The following is a 21,748-nucleotide window of genomic DNA, read 5'->3' on the forward strand; positions in this document are numbered from 1 at the left end:
GTGATTTTCGCTTTCCCGGTCCCCAATGCCTTATCTTCACCATGGACATCCAGTCCCTGCACACCTCCATCCCCCATCACAAACTTCCACCTATCACAATTCCAACGCCCCCTCCCCCAAGTCCCTCCTCCCTACTTTTTATCTTAGCCTGCTGGACACACTTTCCTCATTCTTGAAGAAGGGCTCATGCCTGAAACATCGACTCTCCTGCTCCTTGGATGCTGCCTGACCTGCTGCGCTTTTCCAGCAACACATTTTCAGCTCTGACCTCCAGCATCTGCAGTCCTCACTTTCTCCTACAATAGAAAAAAGGCCAAAAGTACCTCAGGAAAATAGGTGATCCAAGCCAAATGTTTGACAAGAAAGTATTTATGTCAATGAACACCTCATCAGTTTTAACCTTATATGGGGCAAGTGTCACTATATTATCAAATAATCTACTATGACTGAAAAATACTATTTACAGTTTACAACAATACATTTACATGATGCAGAAGGTATAGCTCTAAAGATTAAAGGTGTGCCACAAGCAATGTTGCAACACAAGGCCTGTAGTACACGAAGGTAAAGAACACGTATATACTTTACAATCCAGAATTTTCACTCTTAAACATGAGCACATGATTTGGCCTCAATTGTCTTCAAATGGTAGAAGTATTTTAACTAGTTACAATCAAGACAAATAGCCAGGAAACAGCCAATCACGCAACAACTGTTCAAGGAAGAGCCAGTCATGGAACCACATGATAGCGAACATGTTAGATGTCAGTTAGATAATGAAACATTAGTCAAGGGATAACATGATAGAAGAACTGGTACAGCCTCCTACACCCAAGGTAGAGCCCAGAAAGAAGACAAAATTCATTGAGATTTAGCTATGCTGGCATTAGAGAATTGTTTGATATTGTTAACAGGATGAGAATCTGCCACAATGTCGAATTGGCAGAAGTGTCTTCCACTCCGATCATCACTAATGAAAGCTCAGAAAGCAGACGTCAGCAAGGTTTCCAAGGAGACACAAATAATGAAAAAGCTAATGACCATTAATGAGCCTTCAAATTAATTTATTCATATTGGCGAGCCAGCCAAGGCTTGGGAACAAATGTTATGATTGTTTCAAATCTGAAGTCAGACGATGATAAGGCACAAGTTCAAGTGAAAGATCTGCTTTCCTCATCTTCCAAGAAGAATCCTCAGTATAAGTGACAGAAACGATGCCAAGTAAAGGAACAACTCTCCAGTTGTTAGAGTGAGAAAGTGAACAAATTGGATTCAGTAGTAAAGCAACCACAAGAGGTATATTCAAGCTTCCAAACCAATTAATAGAGAGAAGTACAGAGTTTATGCACTTCAGCACACATTTACCATCATTAAGGATTTGCCCACACAGAAGGCAGGCAATTCTCCTGCTCCTGGGATGCTGCCTGACCTGTTGTGCTTTTCCAGCAACACACTCTCAACTCTGCATACAACTCCATGGTAGACACCGCCGAGATCGGGAAAACAGCATCCACAGATTTATGGTCCAAAAAAGAAATTGCCTGGCCAAGGGATCAGGATATTACCAAAAAAAGAAAGTTGCCTGGTTCAGAAATTCATGATGTCACAGAAATGGAAGTATCTATTTCAATACAGCAGCCATTTTCTACAATGAAAGATCAAAGATTTTCCAGCAGAAACATTAGAGCAACTGTTTACTTCAACAGGAAAGATGTCCTCGACAATGGAAATTCAAGGGATCAAAGGTCCTCCAGTTTAAAAAGGACTTCACAAACCTGTAAAAACTGTACCTTTCTATTTTTCTGTATTTTTAATTGTGGATTGTAATGGGAGAAGAACTGTTTTAAAAACCAAGGATTTTGGAAGAAATTGCTGAGTTTTTAAAAACAAGTTACCAAAACCATTGTAAGTGTGGTTTGCATTGTTGCTTTGTTCAACCAGTGGGGAAAATATTCATTGCAGATGGGCTGACACCAAAAGGCATGTGCAAAGTGAAATTCAGCCAGCAAGAAGATAGCAGATTGTGTGTAAGGGGAGTTTTATAAAGGGTTTAAGAGTTTTAAATATTAGAGTGATTAGGCGGCAGTTCATAGATGTTAACTTGTAGGTAGAAACTATTTATTAGTAATAAATATTAAATCTAGTTAAGTACATAAACCTGCTCCATGCTTCCTGTTAACCTGGTCTAAACAGATAGGTAAATTGGGGATTTTTTTGCCTACTTTGATAAAACCTATGGCTTTTGTGACATACCACAAACAGCAGGCTTGATTTCCAGCATGCTACCCCAGTGAGGCCTGATAAACTTCACACTGAACAGAATCAAAGTCAACAGTCTTCAAGCCAAAGACCTATCAATTTCCCAAGTCCAAAGAATGCATTCTGGAAGAAACTACCAGACCACCTAAATTTGTGTAAGGCAGAGATTCGAGGGAATATGAAATAACAATAAATGTAATTAATTACATGAATGTATAAACATTAATAATGGAGAAAAGAAACGTAGGGCCATGTATTGTATAAGATGTTGGCTCTGAAAGGGTTAATGGATTAACACTGCTCATTCTGATGATGGCATAACAGATGGGTGAGAAAATAGTTCTCAGTTTCACATGAGATAGACCTATTATCTAAGTGTTCCTCACAGTCTCAAGGCAATGTCTATCATACTGAAAGGATTAAACATTTTAAGTTAGCAGTGTCTTTTAGTAAAATAAGACAGAAGCAGAGAGAGCAGAACAGGAGATTATCAAATGTACTCCAGACAGGCAAAAGACAAGGCCAGAGAGTCAATGATAGGAATAAGGAAGCAGCCCAGGCTGTATAACCAGTGAAAAGTAGGAATGGAAAAAAACAATGCCCGATGGTACACACACACTGAAATAAGAAACTGAAGCCAGGAATATTGATTTAGCATATAAGTTGTAAAATTGAGTGATTGTAAGTGCATGTGACTACAGGTGTACGCAAAGAGTGAACACCTGTGACTGTTTAGAGTCTTAGACTGTCTAAGCTTGCCTCTCACTGCATACACTTGAATAAAGATTGGTAACTTGCACCTGAGACTTCTGGTGGCTTATCAAGTCGCTCCACAACAATACTGAAACATCTTGTACCTTATTACTAACATGTAACAAACTACACCTTGTTTAAGATAAGAGCCTCTTCTCGTTAGGCTATCAAGGCTTGGACGAGTTGGACCAAAGGGTCTGTTTGCGTGCTGTACATCTCTATGACTCGAAGTATTTTTTCTCACCATAGTCAGTTCCTTTGGATACCAATCCAAAACAAAGCCTTTGGGAGTAAATCTACCTGCTGTACCTTTCACCAAGGAGATTATGGTGAGGATGTATCATACAATTAAAGTGAGGTATAGGTGATTTCATTTTTTAAGTTAAAATGGGGTAAACATTTAAAGGAGACCATGATACAGGGTTATGACACAAGAACAGAGAAGTCACATTAGTTTAAGAATAAAATCAAATTAATAAAATCAAAACTGCTGAAATTGATTCTTTCTGTGTTTAAACTTCTATGCACCAGTATCTACGTAAGGAGCAAGACAATGTTAAGAAAAATGCTTCTAATGAAATCACATCTGTGCAATTTACTAAGTTCACATATAAAGATTTTATAAATACAAAGCAAATGACTGTTTCCATGCTGTACATCTCTATGACTCTATACCGGGTGCTGGCAGTGGGACTAGATTGGGTTGGGATATCTGGTCGGCATGGACGGGTTGGACCGGAGGGTCTGTTTCCCCGCTGTACATCTCTATGACTCTATGAGTGGCTTTTACTGAATCAGACTAATAAATTCATCCTATCTAGAAAATCACGTTATAAACCACTTCTTCACATTTCAGTAGCAGCTAAACTTCTCAAGTTCTAAATCACTGAATTATACAGCACACATCACAGCAGGGGCCCATTTCATCCATCAAATTCTTTCTGCCTCTTTTAAAGAGCCGTTCAGTTAGTCCCAATGCCTCATCTTTCTCCAAATGCCTGTATTTGTTTTCTTTCATCCAACTCCCTTTTGAAGATGACTGTAAAATTTGGTACCACCCACCAATCAAACAGTGCACTCCAAATTGTAACTAGTCATATATAAATGTCAGCTGCAAATGTGTTGCTGGTCAAAGCACAGCAGGCCAGGCAGCATCTCAGGAATAGAGAATTCGACGTTTCGAGCATAAGCCCTTCATCAGGCTTATGCTCGAAACGTCGAATTCTCTATTCCTGAGATGCTGCCTGGCCTGCTGTGCTTTGACCAGCAACACATTTGCAGCTGTGATCTCCAGCATCTGCAGACCTCATTTTTTACTCGAAGATATATAAATGTCACCTCTGGTTCTTTTGCCCATCACTTTAAATCAGTGGCCTCTGGTTACTAAATATTCACTATTAGAAACAGTTTATTTTTATTTCCTCAAAAATAACTACTTCAATCTAATCTGGACTTAGCTTTCTGTGCTCCAAAGCAAAAAACTGCAGTGTCTCCATCCTTTCCACATAACAGCAATCACTCATCCCGAGAAACACAGAAGAGTACAACACAGGAACAAGCCCACCATGTCTGTGCCAACCATGATTCCGTTCTAGACTAATCCCATCTGCCTGTACCCCTCCATTCTCTGCCTGTTCACATGACTGTGTAAACGTCTCTGAAATGTTGCTATCACATCTGCTACTGCCACCTCCCATAGCAGCATGTTCCAGGCACCTATCACACTCTGCATGAAACAAAACTTACCTCACATCTCTCCCTTAAACTTTCCCCTCTCACCTTAAACCTAATGTTTGACACTTCCACCTTGTGAAAAAAAGACTCTGACTACTCACCCATGTTTCTCACAACTCAGCAATTCTCATCTGTACAACTTATGAAGACATTGTATTCTTCCCAAAGTGTCCTACCCCAGAATTGGACTCATTACCCAAAGTTAAACTTGTGTTTTAGCATGGCATCCTGTATTGTACTCTGTGGTTTGATATATAAAGCTAGGATCCCATAAACTTCATATACTGATTTTTAACTTTTCCTGCTACATTCAAAGATGCGGGCACAAGACCAAACCATCTCACCCCACCACCTCTCTCCACCCCTCCAAGACACCCAGCGCCATTCTCTCTCTCTCTCCCCCTGCATCTGCTTTAGCTGCACACTAATTTGATTAAATTATCATTCCGTGTTTTTCCTATGAAAGTGCATGACCTCACACTATTCTGCATTCAATTTTGTCTGCTGTCTGTTGATCCAACCTCTGATCTTTTGACTTCTATTAGTATCCTCTGCATTCCTTACTATATTGCCAAGTGCAGCTGAATTGTCTGTTCCTAGTTCTTATGCTTCATGGCACCTGCAAATTTCAAAACTAAGCCCTGTATCTCCCAAGTCCAAGTCTAAGTTCAATAATATACATTAAAATGCAGTTGCCTTGCAGAACAGCACTGGGATTTATCACCCTCCATCCAAAAAGTACAGCCAGCTGCTCATCAAAACACTTTCTTTCCATTGTTAAGCCAGTGTCCCTTTATCTCATTGCTTCAATTCTGCTAGGAAGCTGAGAAAGTATTTTGGAAGTGCAGTTGTGCAGTTATGCTCTAAATTCAAGTATTTGCTTTCTTTTAATTTTATATGATATAGCACTTGAATGGTTAGAGATGTTAATCTTTTAAAAATTATCATTTTTCATTAGTAATTCAGCAATTAGTAATCAGTATTAGGTGAAGCAACTTTGTGGGTGGAAGTAACAGCTGAGATACATGCGCAGCATCAAAAACAAATACAAAATAGGCATTATGTTTTGAATATGATCAGATCTTGACCAGAGACACTCAAGAAATTGGGCTTTCGGCTCCACTGACAAAGCAAAGCAATCAGTGTGTAATAGCAATGGCCAATGGCCCATTGTGTTATTTTGAGGCTAGAAAAAGCTGGATTCTGCCCCTTAGTCCACATTAATTTAACTATAAAACTATAAACACTTGTTTTGTCACTGGGCTCATGCCAGACCAGACCAAATAAGAGGAAGGTGTGCAGGACACTCGCTCTGTCCAGCTTATGACTGAAGGTTGGAGCTGTAAGAGCATTAGGGTCCTGATGTTGTATTCATGACACTTAAAGCATCATTCCAATGGACATCCTGAACACTAGGAAATTTCAGACTTATAGTTTGCCAGCCTGTCTGAGGGGCATTGGGTGTGAAGACCATAGACTGAAAATAAAATTTGACAGAGATGTAAAATGGGTTGCCAATTTGTTACCACCTGCTTTACCAATCAAAATCCAACCTATTAACTCCATTTTTCACATTGGATAGTTAATCTGTCTTTGCTTTGCCTCATCCTTAACTGGTCCTTCAACCTACTTTAAGTTCATACAAAATGACTGTCATGCTCCTGGCATGTTGCAAAACACTAATTGGACTGACCTGCATTTCAACCACCTTGCCCTTGCTGTTCGGACTGAGTGACCACTCATAGTTCACAATCTGATAATCATCGTTGCTCTGGTTTCCGTTCAGTGTAATGCTATTACAGGGCAGGGTTATTGCCTGATTCGGGCCAGCGTTTGCTATGGGTGGATAATCCACAGGTCTGCTGACAATCACCATAGCAGTTGTCGAGTTCTCAATCCCATCTGAATCAAGTACAGTGAGTCTGGAAATCAATTTTAGCAGAGGTTACATCTTACGCTCTCTCGTCTTTTCCATTTATCAATAATTAAATACAGTTAGACACTGCCTCCAAAAGTATCTGATCTTAATCTTGCCTGTGGAATCTTTCTGTGCATAAATCTACACTGGTGTCCTCCATTGACTACTATTACACTTCAAAAGCAATTCACTGACCGTAAAGTAATATAAAGATGCAATATAAACACAAGTTATTTCCTAAATGGGCAAATATGTTGCGATATATTTTGATGAATTTGCCATTCTCTCACACAGATGCACAATTTTGGGAAACAACAGATCAGTTGGCTTCAGAATCATCGCCTCTTGTATGTTCAGGATTTGAGTTGTTCCAATTAAGTATACTACATGCTCTATTCTGAGCCCAATAGCTTTTCCACACAAAAATAAAGCTCATCAACAAGGTAGTTTCTCTTTAAGGCACCCTGAACACAATTTAAAATATTTATATGTTCTTCAAAATGTCAATCTATCCAAATCCAATATTCCAGCTCTTCCAAAAACAATACAAAGAGCAATGGATGATGGAAATCAGAAACAAAACCAGAAAATGTTGGAAAACTCAGGTCTGACAGCAACTGTGGAGGGAAAGCAGAGTCACTATTTTGGGTTCAGTGACTCTTCTTCAGAGCGGAGTTCTGTTTTCTCCCCAAAGATGCTGCCAGACATGCTGAACTTTCTGAACAATTTCAGTTTCAACTTTTCCAATTTGTCTTCTTCGTCTCTCTTTTTGTTTCTTACATTCACACTTCCTTTTGTTAATTCTAGATTCATCAACAATTTCTTCTCACACAGCATTTGTGCAGATCTTTTCTACTCTGTATGTTCTTTATTTTGTGTAGTTCTTTCTATGTGCTGCCATTTATCAATTTCCCTTGTACATCGGTCTCTCTTTTTCCTTAACGTTGTACTGTTTTTACTTTTCCTCTTGCACGCCACAAAGACTAGAAGGCAGGTCAGAAATAATAGTTTCCCTCTCTCTGTAATAGGAGGCCCGGGACATGCACGGTCCTGCTGCTTTCAAGTCAGGATTGGAGAGCCAGCCCTTGGGTGGAAGGGTACTGAGAGGTAACAAAATACTAAATACTGAAGTTTGAAGAATTTGGGACCCAGGGTTCAGGGGGAACCGGGCAGCAGGAGTGGACAGAAACAAGCATTTCCACAGACTAACAGCACAGTTAGAATTGGGGCGTTTACTGCTGCATTAACAAAATGTTACCGTAAGTACTTGCATTATTAAAAGCGAAATTCTATGGATGCATACTTCCAAAATAAGTGTTTAGTTTTTACCAGGCCTCAAGAGCATGGGGATTTGTGGCTACTGAGAGATTTTAAATTCATACAATGAAATGCCAGAAAATGAGACAATCATTTGATTCTTGACCTTGACATTGGAATTTCCAAACTCTCATTGGGATGCTCACTTTGGAACTTAAATGTAATATATTAAGGAACATCGTTTACAGAATGCACAAAGATACAGACCCCTATGAATTAAAATTTGGGGAAAGCTTTATTCAGGATACTGCAAAAGAGGATAACAATTTTTGCAGTGCCTTTTGAAGACTAATAATTTATTTTCAAACTAGGCCAAAAATCACTCAACAGCAGGTTATCGTTCAACAGGTTTATTTGGAAGCACGACTTTTTGGAACACTGCTCCTTCATCAGGTACAACCATCTGACAGAAGGAGCAGCATTCCAAAAGGTAGCGCTTCCAAATCAACCTGTTAACGATAACCTGCTGTTGTATGATTTTTAACCTTGCCCACCCCAGTCCAACATCGGCACCTCTAGGTCATTATCAAACTAACCTCTTTCTATATTAACCTCACACACATCAGCAAAGAATCTATAAACAGGTATGAAAGACAACCTACTGCAAACAAAAAAAAGTCTCATCAAATATTAGGTTTTATTACCTGAAGGTGTAGTTACCAGTCATGAGGTTAGACAAATGGAGGGTGGCAGTGTTTGCTGATGCCTTTTGTTCTCGCAGGGGACCCTTAATCTCCTCCCAGCGATAACTCACAATCCTATCATCATCTGTACTTTCTGAAGGAAAAGATGTTCACAGCGTCAATCCTGGTGACCAACTTTGTCAACATAGCTCAAGTAAATTTACCATGGTAACCTCTGACTAAGAATGGTCCAAATATTTGATATCTTTTATAATAAGTACTGTGTTCAATTGAGGATCCAGTAGGAAATTAAAGTGATACCTTTCAATGCAGCTGCCCACAGACAGAAACAGTGTTTGGAAATTTTTAACAAGGCAAATGTTATTTTCTTTTTAAAACATGCTTATACAGTTGCTTAAAGTGCAACAGTGTTCGTGAAAAATAGTGTTATGCACCATGTGTGATTTGGGTCAGTTTGATGCCCTCTCACCTGGTAGTCAGGAAGTTAAGTGTTCAGGTCTCACCCCAGCACTTTGATTCCATAACATAGGTGAACATTTTTGTGCAATACTAAGCAAGTGCTGTATTGTCAAAGGAACTGTCTTTCCAATAACATCTTAACAAGGGAGTCTGCTCTCTCAGGAGGATGTAAAGGAGTCTACAGCCCTATTCAAAGAGTAGCAGGAGAATTCTTTCTGATGCCCTGGCTAACATTTATCTCTCAATTCACAAAAAAAAGGATTATTTAGGTATTTATCTCACTGGTACATGCAGGATCTTAATGTTTGCAGATTGACGGCTCTATTTTCTATGTGACAGCAGGGACAGTACTTCAAAAGTACTTTACCAGCTGGAAATCATTTTGGGACATCCTAAATGGATGAAAGGCTTTATGTAAATGCAAGCTCTTTCCTTCAGTGGCACAATGAGGTAACATAACACTGAAACACAAAGCCTGTGCACTGTCATTATAATGACTGTGATATACCCTGAAGGAGAATAGATTGCCTGACAATCATTCAGTAAGATATTGGCCCCTTAATTTTTTTTGACATATAGTTTTGTTTCGATAGTAATGTTACTTACGACTGCCATCAATAAATGTTGAGGTTGTAGGTAGGGAAACTTCTTGTATCCATGGTGAGGCGATAGCTACTGGTGGTTGATTGATGCGAGGAGCTTTGGGGAAGATATGTCGCACATTAACAGGCATTTCCGATTGCTTGCGCAGTTTATATTAAAATTAAGAAACACGGTAGGACAATTTTATGTTAGCGCAATTAGTGGTTTTAGTGAGGTGCTATTTGCTCCAGTGTATACTGATATGTTCTGTCTAGCTTCACATAAGAACATAAGCAAAAGCAGCAGATCTAGGCCATTTGGCCCCTAGAACCTATATAGGGATTAGGCTCTCTCCATTACTTAGGCTATCACCATTGTTAACAGCTAACCCGAGAATGCAACTTTTAAAAAAGAGCTTTGTGATTTACAAATGAAAGAAGTGAAACTATCACTGTATTCTAACAGATGAAAGGCTTAACGGACAATCAATTTTTCAATGTATAATTTCAGTTACATCACATTGCAAATTTTTGCTATAAATTCTGTGTTACGATCGAGCCCTCCACAATCACCTGATGAAGGAGTGTGCTTCCAATTAAACCTGTTGGACTATAGCCTGGTGCTGTCTGTTTTACTTGCAATAGCAAAACTGTTGAGGCAAGCCAAATTAGCATTTCAACTATAAACCACTGACATTCATAAGCTAATGTACTGCAAAATTTCATTAAAAATTTTAATGAGTGCATTGTTCACATGGGGAATAAGCAATCTTATAATAATGCACAGTTTCAATGCAAACATAAGCATGAGATGGTGCTGGTTCATCTAATTATTTAAACATTTTCAAAACTTCTATGTGAAAGGAGAATATAAAGGCCGTTTCCACTCTCCTCCTGATTCTCCTGATACAGACTGAAAGGTGAAGGATGAATCCTGTCAGCTTGATCGAATCAAAGGTGATTGCTTCAAACTGAAGAGGAAAAGCACCCGACTAAAGTAGTTGCTCATTTGATACTGACTAAACAATTTTGTCAGTTATTACCAGGTTTCACAGTGACGTTGATAAAGCTTTCTCCAAAAGCACCTTCTCCAGACACACAGACTCTGAAAACGTACAGGCCATCTGACAACTGAAAAAAATAACATTACAAAGAGTAAGATTAAACTTTGCAGCATATGAAATAGCTGGTCAGTCCAATAGGTGTGTGCTGGTATTGACACACTATGTATACTTCCTTGCACCTCAGTCTATCTCAGCACTTCATCACATTCCTCAATTCCTTTCTCCCTCATGTACTAAGTTAGTTTCCCCCTAGGTCCACCAATGCTAGCAGTTAAACCCCTCCAAATTCTTGCCACTCTTAAGAAACAATTCAATACCTTAAAATGCTGAGCACACTGTTTGCCTCTTTAATTAGTCCCCCTTCCCATTTTGTGGCCATCTATAATCCATCTGAAAACATTCATATCATATGGATACAGGCTTTTATAGTGATTTCAATAAACAGTCTTTATGCATAGATTATTACTCATATATTGAAGAATCAGTAAAGTGCAACAATATAAGCAGAAGTACTGCACTGAGTAAAAGGTAATTAAAATCTAAGAAGCATGATAATTGCATGCGTTTAGTTACTATTAGACACAGTGCTTTCAGGAACAGAGGGTTAGACACTCAATTTTCACCTCTTTTGAAATCCAGCCCAGCCTGATTGGATATTAAATTCCTTTTCTCCACTCGTGATCAAGCTTTAACATAGAGTGAATTTGGGCAGTGAGTCTTGATACTGCTCACACCTGTTTCTCACAGGATGAGGTCTTCCCCATTGGTAAGGGAAAACTGATGCACAATCCAAGTAATATAACGACAGAATTATTACAGAGCAAGAGGCGGCCATTCAGCCTATAATCGCGGTGCCAGTTCTATGAAGGGGCAATTTACTGCCCTATTGCCACTCCTTTTTTCCTGTAGCCCTGTCAATTTTCCATTTCAGATAATGACGCGATTCTCTTTAGAAAGCCATGAATAAAGCAGTCTCTACCAAATATTTAGACAACACATTCCAGATCTGAGCCACTCGGTGAGTCAAAAGCTATTCCTCACCTTGGCAAACGAAGCAACAGCAATCACAAACAATCCGTATTCTCTGGCTGTTAATCATTCCAATAATGGAAATGTTTTTTCTCTGTCTCCGTCCAGACCCCTGATAACTCGACCGTTGCTTTCAAATCTACCGTCAATCTTCACTTATCAAAGAAGAATTGCCTCAGCTTCTCCAATCTATTATATAACTAAAGTTGCTCATCCCTGTTCTTGTGAATTTTTTCTGCACTCTGTATGATGTCTTCACATCTTCCCTATAATGTGGTGCTCAGACTAGACTCCATGCCCCACCTACAATACTAGTGTTTTATACAAGTTTAGTTTAACCACGGGTCTCTTTTATTCCACACATTTACGCATGAATCTTAGATTCCTCTATGTGTTTTTGAAAGTGTTCTTGTAATTCCCCTTCAATGACTTCTGCACACATGCAGAAGTCATTTTGTAACATTTTGTTTATATAGTCTCTCCTCATTCTCCCTACTAAATCAATCATTTAGATTAGATTACTTACAGTGTGGAAACAGGCCCTTCGGCCCAACAAGTCCACACCGACCCGGTCAGGGCGCAACCCCATCATACCCCTACATTTACCCCTTACCTAATACTACGGACAATTTAGCATGGCCAATTCACCTGACCCATACATCTTTGGACTGTGGGAGGAAACCGGAGCACCCGGAGGAAACCCATGCAGACACGGGGAGAATGTGCAAACTCCACACAGTCAGTCGCCTGAGGCGGGAATTGAACCCGGGTCTCTGGCGCTGTGAGGCAGCAGTGCTAACCACTGTGCCACCGTGACGCCCCCATCTCACGGTTCTCTGTATTAAATACCATCTTTCACTTGTCTATCCATTCATCAACTTGTCTATATCTTTTTTCAGTTTAAAATTATCTTTCTCACAGTTAACTGTCATTCCTATATTCATGTCATCTGCAAATTTTGAAACTGTGCCCTGTACACCCAAGTTTAGGACATCAATATATAATCAAGATGAGCAAGGGTGCTAAGATTGAGAAACCTGGCTAGAAACTGCCTTCAGTCTGAAAATTAACAGTTCCTATAGTCATACATTGAGAGTCCTACAGCACGAAAACAGGCCTTTAAGCCCAAACTGGTCCATGCCGACCAAAATGTCCATCCACGCTAACCCCACTTCCCTGCACTTGGCCCAAATCCTTCTAAATCTTTCCTATCCATGCATTTGTCCAAATACCTTTTAATATTGTTAATGTACCTGCCTCAACCACTTCCCCTGGCAGCTCAGCCAATGTGCGTATCACTCTCTGTATAAAAAAGTTGCCCTCAGGTTCCCTTTTATTCTTTTCCCTCTAACCTTAAACTGATGTCCTCTAGTCCTCAATTCCCCAACCCTGGAAAAATGAATGAGTGCATTCACCCTATCTATGCCTCTCACACCTCTATAAGGTCCTCCTCAGTCTCCTATGCTCTAAAGAAAAAAGTTCTAGCTTGTCCAACCTCTCCCTATAACTCAGACCATTAAATCCAGAAAACATCCTTGTAAATTTCTTCTGCATTCTTTCCAGTTTAATACCATCCTTCTTATAACAAGGTGACCAAAACAATACTCCAAGTGCAGCCTCATCAACATCCTGTATTACTGCAACATAATTTCCCAACCTCTATACACAATGCCCTGACTGATGAAGGGCAGTGTGCCAAAAGCCTTCTTCACTGCCCTGTCTACCTGTGACTCCACTTCCAGAGAACTGTGAACCTGAACTCCAAGATCCCTCTGTTCCGCAACACTCCTTAAGGCGCTACCATTCACCATGAAAATCCTACTTTGATTTGACTTTCCAAAATGTAAGACCTTACACTTATCTATATTAAACTCCCTTTGCCATTTCTCAGTCCACATCCCCAGCTGATCAAGGTCCTGCTGCAATTTCTGATAACCTTCCTCACTGTCCACGGTACTGTTTATATGAGTGTCATTTGCAAACTTACTAATCATGCCTTGCACATTCTCATCCAAATCACCATTCACCTAACTGGCTTTCTCTTTTCTTGAATTGTTGGAAGAGAAGTTGTGTTAATGCATCGTGGAAAGATGATTTTACAGTTGTCAATCTTTGTTATGAATCCAAAATGATCTTAGCATGATATTGTAATGGTAGTGAAAATAAACTTTTATTATTCAATTTTCATCATTTTACTTAGTACCTTTTTAAAAGGACAATCTTAAAATGATTGCTGTGATCATCTGACTAGGTTGAGCCAAGTTCATGATATCATCAATAAATAGGCGAAATTCAACATCATTATTAAAGGCACTGAAATTCAGATCTGTACCTTCCAGTTGATTCACACCTTTTTAAAAGTTACAGATGGAAGACTGTCTCTGCAGTCGTCAGCTTGGAAAAATTAATGAGTAGACTTTGCTCTTCATTAAATCTTAATCACCAGCTGCTTCAGAGCAGCAAAGGAGAGACAAGAAAATGGCTTTGTAAAAACTGGAAGAGCCTCTCTCTGCTAGTCACTTTTGTCTCAAACTCAAGCTCAGAAATTAGCCAATGAAAAGCAACTTGGAAGAAAAATAACAATTCACTGAGCATTCCAGGACATGCGGAGCATCACAATTACAGAGGAAACCACAGAGCAGCTGAACACAGTGAGTAAGCAGGCCATTTGGCCTATCGAATCCACACCGACTCTCCAAACAGCATCCCACCCAGACACCCATTCCTGTAACCTTGCATTTCCCATGATTAATCCATCTAACCTGGACACTATGGCAATTCAACATGACTAATCCACGTAATCTACACATTTTTGAACTGTGGAAGGAAACTCAAACACCTAGAAGAAACCCACATAGACATGGGGAAAATGGAGTTTGTGTGGATTTTGTACTGTCACCAGAGGCTGGAATTCAACCCATCCCTAGCACTGTGAGGCAGCAGTGCTAAACATCATGCCACCATGCCAACTATATAATTGGACTTGGGTATTCTCCTGCTCACACCACAGAGATTCTGAAAAATACCAAAGCTGTGACTGCCTTTGCTTCCCTGTCTGTATCTAGTATCCCTCTTATCACCCTTTCCTTTTAAGCCCAACGTGCATCTGTATTTTTGATTACTGGTGTATTTTATAATTTTTTTGGATAATAAAACAGGATAATTTTTCATTCAAAAAAACAATGCATTTGGCTCTCCTTCATTTTTCATATCGTTAATTAAGTTTAATTGAACTATGATATCTATATATGATAAAAGAAAGAACAACAATGTATTTGTTGTAATAGACAAAGGAATAAAATACAAGAGTGAGCAGTTGGGACCCTTGCCTCACCTAGTCATAACAGTTAATACTTCTGAACTATGAAAATCAAAAACATTGTGAGATGAAAACTTTGCTCAACAAAAGCCACTACATTCTAATTGGCCTTAACTTCTACTTTGTGGACTTTCAGGCATATATTTCCATTAGCCGAATAACTAATCATGCATTCCAAGTGATTTTTTTTGTAGGTCCATTCCATACGTCTTGTTCTAAATACTCATTTTGGAAACTGTATTGGTCTTAGTAAACACAAATGATTTGAGAATCAAATTATGTTCAATGAATGACAAGGCAGAGATTATGAATAACTTTTTAAACAGTCAAATAATTGCCTGATTGCCAACGATAACATCCTTTTTTACTATACTACTTCTAGAGAATTTAGAGATGAAAAACAAAATAAAAATGAATTAGATATGACTACTAATGATTTTACTTGCTCATCAAATGAGGAGAAGTGTCCACCTCCTCTACATGTTTCAACTCATGACTAACAACAGTTGCTTTCTCCCACCATGGGTGCTATCACTGGTCTAGCTAAGGGATGATGACCACTTTACAGAAGTACACCATGTGACATACTCTCAAATAAACTGAAGAAACCAGTAAGAAAGCAAAAAATGTTCAGGGCATCTTTCATGGAAAAATCATTCTGGAGAATGTTATACCTCCACCTGCAAGTTCCTCTCCAAGCCATTCACTGTCCTGACTTTGAAATATATCGTTATTACTTCAATGTTGCTGGGTCACAATCCTGGAACTCTCTCCCTAAGGGCATTGTGGGCCTACCTACATACAGTACATGGACTACAGCGGTTCAAGAAGGCAGTTCACCACCAGCTTCCCAAAGGTCAACATGGGACAGGCAATAAATGTTGGCACAGTCGGTGACTCCCACATCCTACAAGTGAATTTAAATAAAACGTTGGCAGAGAGGTCAATGCTACTGATACCATCTGGAGCCAGAAGCCAGCCCTGGTCTAGTCTTATGCACATCTGCAGATGCATAAGCACTGGAGTCCAAAGAACCTTTAACACACTCAGTTCTGCATGATGTCTCACTCTCCTGCTCCATGGTTGTGTCCTCAACATCCTACTTTCCTGCTTTCCGCTCACTACCACACTTGTCACCCATCCCAATCATTCACCACTAGAATCTCTATGTGCCTTTCTCCTGTTCACCCCCTTGTTCCTGGGTATTGTGAAGAGTTCTTTGTTGTAGGTACCTGGAGCTGAAAATGTGTTGCTGGAAAAGCGCAGCAGGTCAGGCAGCATCCAAGGAGCAGGAGATTCGATGTTTCGGGCATTAGCCCTTCTTCAGGAATGCCCGCTTATGCCCGAAACATCGAATCTCCTGCTCCTTGGATGCTGCCTGACCTGCTGTGTTTTTCCAGCAACACATTTTCAGCTCTGATCTCCAGCATCTGCAAACCTCACTTTCTCCTTGTAGATACCTGGATGTGACTTTGGCTGGCAGTGACATCACAGGCACTACAACTGTATGGGCTGTGAGTGAGTCGTCTGTGGTTGGAGTGGCAATGAATGCAGCTTTCTGAGAACCACTTACAGAGCTCACAGGAACATTATATCAAAGACGTGTTTCCAACACTGATCGCGTCTTTTGTTTAGAATGGTTAAACAGGCACCACCTTCAAATGACTAACCTCCCGTCCTCCCTCTCTCCTCACACTTTCCCTGAAGTTCTATAGAGGGGTGTACCCTAAACCCCCCTTCCTGTGTGTGTGTGTGTGTGTGTGTGTGTGTGTGTCAAATGCAGCAGCAGCAATCTTGGTGTATAGTCCAGCTGCCCCAGAGAGGGGGCGGGGGTGCATTCGGGGGTCGTCCGTGCAGCGGTGGGGGGGAGCAGCAGTATTGGATGGGGGTTGGTGGGTCGGGGCGCCGTGTTGGTTTTGGCAGGCGGGGGGCAGTATTGGATGGGGTTTAGGGGCAGGCAGGGGCGGTGTTGAATAGGGTTGGAGGGTCGGGACGCGGTGTTGGTGTCAGCAGGGGTGGGGGCGGTTTTGGACGGGATAGGCAGGACTGTACAGGGTGGAGGGTGGGGGCAGTGCTGTACAGGGTTTTGTGGCAGGGGCGTGGTATTGGATGGGGGTGGGCAGGGGGGCGGTGTTGGATGGTGGGGCGGTGTTGGATGGTGGGGCAGGGGGAGAACTGGGGTTCGCGTGCTGTGCTGCTGCCTCGTCTCCTGAACGGTGAACAGACTTTAAAAACTCTGAGCCCCAAAGGAAAGGCATTTAATCGATTAACCGATTATCCAAACGAAATAGTGCCTGTCTATTTCTTTCATATGCTCCTGTATTAGGCTCCTGGATTGTCTGCTAACAATCCATGCTGACCTCGTGTAACATCTCCTTCAGCAGGTACTTCCTTTCCTTAAACAGAAACAATTTCTAATCAAAAGGCATAAAAGGAAGATGGCAATAAAGACCACCAAGGACACTAACTTCCATAATTGACATTGAAGCATAATATGGCAATCATATTTCCTCAATTATCAAAGGGCTATTTAGGAAAATAAAAGTTTTATTCCTAAATATGTAACCTAACGTACAGATTTAGTTTGGAAAGAGGAGAGTCTGACACCGTGAGTAGCTAACCCATGCTCACTGGCTCAAAAGGATTCAGACAAGTGAGTGACAAAGGGCAGACTGCCTGCCTCAAGTCCAGGCTATATCAACAAGTGCTCAGAGTCAGAGGGATTTTGTCTTTGCCAGGGACCTGTCTGCTGCAAGTGGGAGATGGACCAGAAGGAATTGAGAGAAGACTTAGAGAAGAATTTCCAAACACTTCAGCTAGAAAGCCTTCACAAAGAGATCGAGAGACCCTGTGCCAACTGTTTGATGTCATCGAACCGTTCTCAACAGCCACAACTTGTGTCTTATTAATGTACCATACCTAAACTGCTGTTGTTCAACAAATTTTATAATCTGAAAATTCTTTACACATGGTTGACTGCCTACTTTAGATACCTGTGGTCCCAAAGCCCCAAAATCTAAAGAACATTTGAAGGCCTGAATTGCATTCTTAAGACTGGATCACATGCGTTGGAAAAGGGGAGCTGAATCCATTATAATATGGACTTTAGGAATTGCAGTAAACTTGAAACCGAGCAACTTTTCTGGAAGGTTCCAGCTGAAATACAAAAATAATTTTCACTTTCATAGTTGACAGTCGTTTCATATTTTACTTTTTGAGTTGATTTTCACCCCTTACCTGAGATAGCTTCAGTGTCGGAGAATCCTTGCCTTCCATTACACCCTCAAAGTCCACGGGATGGCTCACTAGATTCCACTGATAACTGTAAGGTGATTCTGAAGGCAGAAATGAAAAGTATCAACAACGAAACAAATATTAGCATGCTCAAAAATCAAAATCCTTTGAGCCTACCTCAAGGTAGATTTCCCACCAGATTGCTGCTTGGACATACAATTATTCGTGGCATGCGAAAGGACTTAATCTGTTTTAGTGATGTTGGTTAAAGGATACATGTTGATACATGTTATTATCACATCTCAGTTTGTGACATCTTATTGTGCACAATTTGGATGCCACTTTTCCTAAGTTAGAGACTACCTTGTACTTGATTGGTTGTGAAGTTAAGATGTCCTAAGATTAGATAGATAGACAGATGACTTACAATGTGGAAACAGGCCCTTCAGCCCAACAAGTCCACACCGACCCTCGAAAGCAACCCACTCAGATCCATTCCCCTACATTTACTCCTTCACGTAACACTATGGGCAATTTAGCATGGCCAATTCACCTGACCTGCACATCTTTGGACTGTGGGAGGAAACCAGAGCACCCGGAGGAAACCTACGTAGACATGGGGAGAATGTACAAACTCCACACAGACAGTTGCCCAAGGTGGGAATTGAACCCGGGTCCCTGGCGCTGTGAGGCAGCAGTGCTAACCACTGTGCCACCGTGCCGACCAGGTTGTGGTCGAAAAGTATGGCACTGGAAAATCAAGGAGCAGGAGCAGGAAAATCAATGTTTCTGACATAAGCCCCTCATCAGGAATTCCTTATGGCCAAAGTATCAACTCTCCTGCACCTCTGATGCTGCCTGACCTGCTGTACTTTTCCAGCACCACACTTTTTGACTCTGATCTCCAGCATCTGCAGTCCTCACATTATCCTGTGCTAAGGATGGTGCCTGAGGCTATATAAAGATAAGGCTTTTTTATCATATTGGAAGGTAAAGTCTTGGAGACAAGGAGGAGCTGCTCATGTAGGAGTTGGAGAAAGCTTCGTACTGTCAAGCCATTTTCACGTAACAGAGACAAAAGAATGACCATTATGCTGGAGAGAGATTCCTGAAGGGGAGAGGGAGTGGTAAATGCTGAGCAAAGGGAAACCAGTTCACCCTGAGGGAAAATCAATTATTAACAAAAATTATTTTTGGAAACGATCATACAGGAACTCAATTTTGAAGTTTACATGTCTTGTGGGACCAGAATGTATCATCTCAAAATTTTGCTGATCTTTCCTTCCGGGCAATTAATCTTAAGGCTTTTGACTCGAGGACAACTGCCCCACTTCAGACAAGCAAACTTGACGACAAGTCATTTGTTTAGAGAGGAAGAGAGGTTAACAGATATAACTACAAGGACAATTAGCCCAGGTACAAGCAACTTTTGGTTTGCTAAACTAATCATCATAACTTAACTAGAAAGTAATGAAAAATACAAACTTAGAAACATAGGAACAATAGTGGCCTATTTAGCTCCTCCAGTCTCAGTGGCATTCAGTGAGATCCTGATTAATCTAACTCCATAAACTCACCTTTTTACTCACATTTCTAATAATGTTTTTAAAATAAATACCTGATCTGGTATCAACTGCCATTTGTGGAACAGAGTTCCTAAATTTCATCACTCTTTGAACGTAAAAATGTTTCTTAATTTCACTACTCAGATCCATGGCTAACAGCTCTTGTCCACTAGGGCAGCAGTCATCAAACAAGCATTCATGAGGCGGAATAATTTAGTTCTTTATCGCAAACTCCTACTCACTCCCTATTCTCTCACCACAGCGTACTTCCCCACTGCTCCCACTTCACCTCTGCTCCCAGAGTACTACCTTGCTGTTCAAATCTTCCTGGATGCCTGCCAATGATTGACAGACTTTGTAGTGAACAGCAGGCACACCCAATAAGTTGGTACCTGTAAGTAAATATCCATTTTCTTAAAATTTTTATTAAAACATTACATGCAACACTGTCATGTTATACAGCATTATAATGTAGCTTGAGGAAATGTATGCAATAATGAAAAGAGATAATTCAAACAAAAAAGATTTGAAAACCACCATCTTCAGGGGATACATGGGTACTTTGTGATGTTAATTTTTTTTAACATCTCCCACTAATGTGTTTATTTACTCATCAACAGATTTGTCTAATTTCCTGTGCTCAGACTTCATTTCATCTTGTTGATAAACGTCAGCTTTATGCAAAATAGAATCTTAGCAGTGGTTTTCCATTTCTCCCTTCCAAACACAACACTGAAATCAATTATATCATGAGCCATATTTCATAAATATTCATGTATCTGTGGGCTGTTATCTAATTCTGGCTCATTACTCTCTATTATTATGGTTTGTCCCTTTATTAGCTTGAGGTTATAGTATAGCAAAAAAAAAGTCTCCTGAATGCACAGACATTCTTTTTGCGAAGTTGTTGCCAATAGTTAATCTGTTGATCCCAACCTACCTCTGGGCTTTAACAGGCCAGTGATGGCCCCATAAATTAGCTGGAAAGTTAGGTGCAACCAACCAGTCTCCACCAGTCATAGTAGTCCTGGCTGAATTTTACATCAGTCAGACAAATAACTGCCTGTAGTAATGATTTCCCCACCTCTATAAACTACACCCCATCCACTATCACTGGACTCCCAGAGTCATCAGCCACTCATTGCGTCAGGAATGGTGACACCACAGGTAAGTCTGAGACTGTAGTCACTGAGGAATCCTAGAATGCAGTTAAGTGAGACAGCACTCTACAAGGACTTTCAAGCAAGGCCTGGTGAAGCAGTGGTGAATGTCCCATCCCACATCCTACAATACTCCCAAGATCTCATATAAAAGTTAAAATTCCCTCTTGAAGCCACTCTGTCTTTATCACACACTTGTCCATTCTCAGGATTCAAACACTCTACTGTTAACAAGGGTTCCATTTGATCTTAAATCCGTTTATTTTTTATCCATATCCATAAAGTTTTCACTGAACACTTCTCTCTAATATATCCTCTCTTACTCTCAAAATAATTTGAGCTTTAATCACAAAGGATCCCTTTAATCAGTTTCCTGATCTTTCCTGGATTTGGAACACAAGAACAAGGAACAGGAGTAGGCCACTCAGCCCTTCAACCCTGCTCCACCATTCAATACGATCCTGGCTGATCTGATTTTAACCTCAACTCCACACTCCAGTATACCCCCAAAATTTTTTATCCCCTTGGTAATCAATAAACCATCTTCCTATGCTTTAAAAATATTTAAAGATCCTGCAAGCACTGTCTTTTGAGGAAGGGAATTCCAAAGTCTCATAATTTTCTGACATCATTCCTTTTCTTCATCTTTTCTTAAATGGGCAAACTCTTATTTTTAAATGATGACTTCTTATTATAGATTCTGCAATAAAAG

The 21,748-nt window shown here is 40.4% G+C and overlaps 1 protein-coding gene across 1 annotated transcript in view; it reads right to left on the reverse strand.

Annotated features, from left to right (window-relative positions):
* Positions 1-21,748, reverse strand: part of LOC132832151 (dyslexia-associated protein KIAA0319-like) — a 133,978-nt gene that overhangs the window by 38,550 nt on the left and 73,680 nt on the right. The window contains exons 7-11 of the mRNA XM_060849900.1: positions 18,315-18,412; positions 10,709-10,796; positions 9,691-9,783; positions 8,626-8,758; positions 6,440-6,668 (exon numbers count right to left, since the gene is read on the reverse strand). Coding sequence (XP_060705883.1) covers positions 6,440-6,668; positions 8,626-8,758; positions 9,691-9,783; positions 10,709-10,796; positions 18,315-18,412 — 641 coding nt within the window. The remainder of the gene's footprint in view (positions 1-6,439; positions 6,669-8,625; positions 8,759-9,690; positions 9,784-10,708; positions 10,797-18,314; positions 18,413-21,748) is intronic.

This window comes from Hemiscyllium ocellatum, chromosome 34, assembly GCF_020745735.1.
Source record: "Hemiscyllium ocellatum isolate sHemOce1 chromosome 34, sHemOce1.pat.X.cur, whole genome shotgun sequence".
NCBI lineage: Eukaryota > Metazoa > Chordata > Chondrichthyes > Orectolobiformes > Hemiscylliidae > Hemiscyllium > Hemiscyllium ocellatum.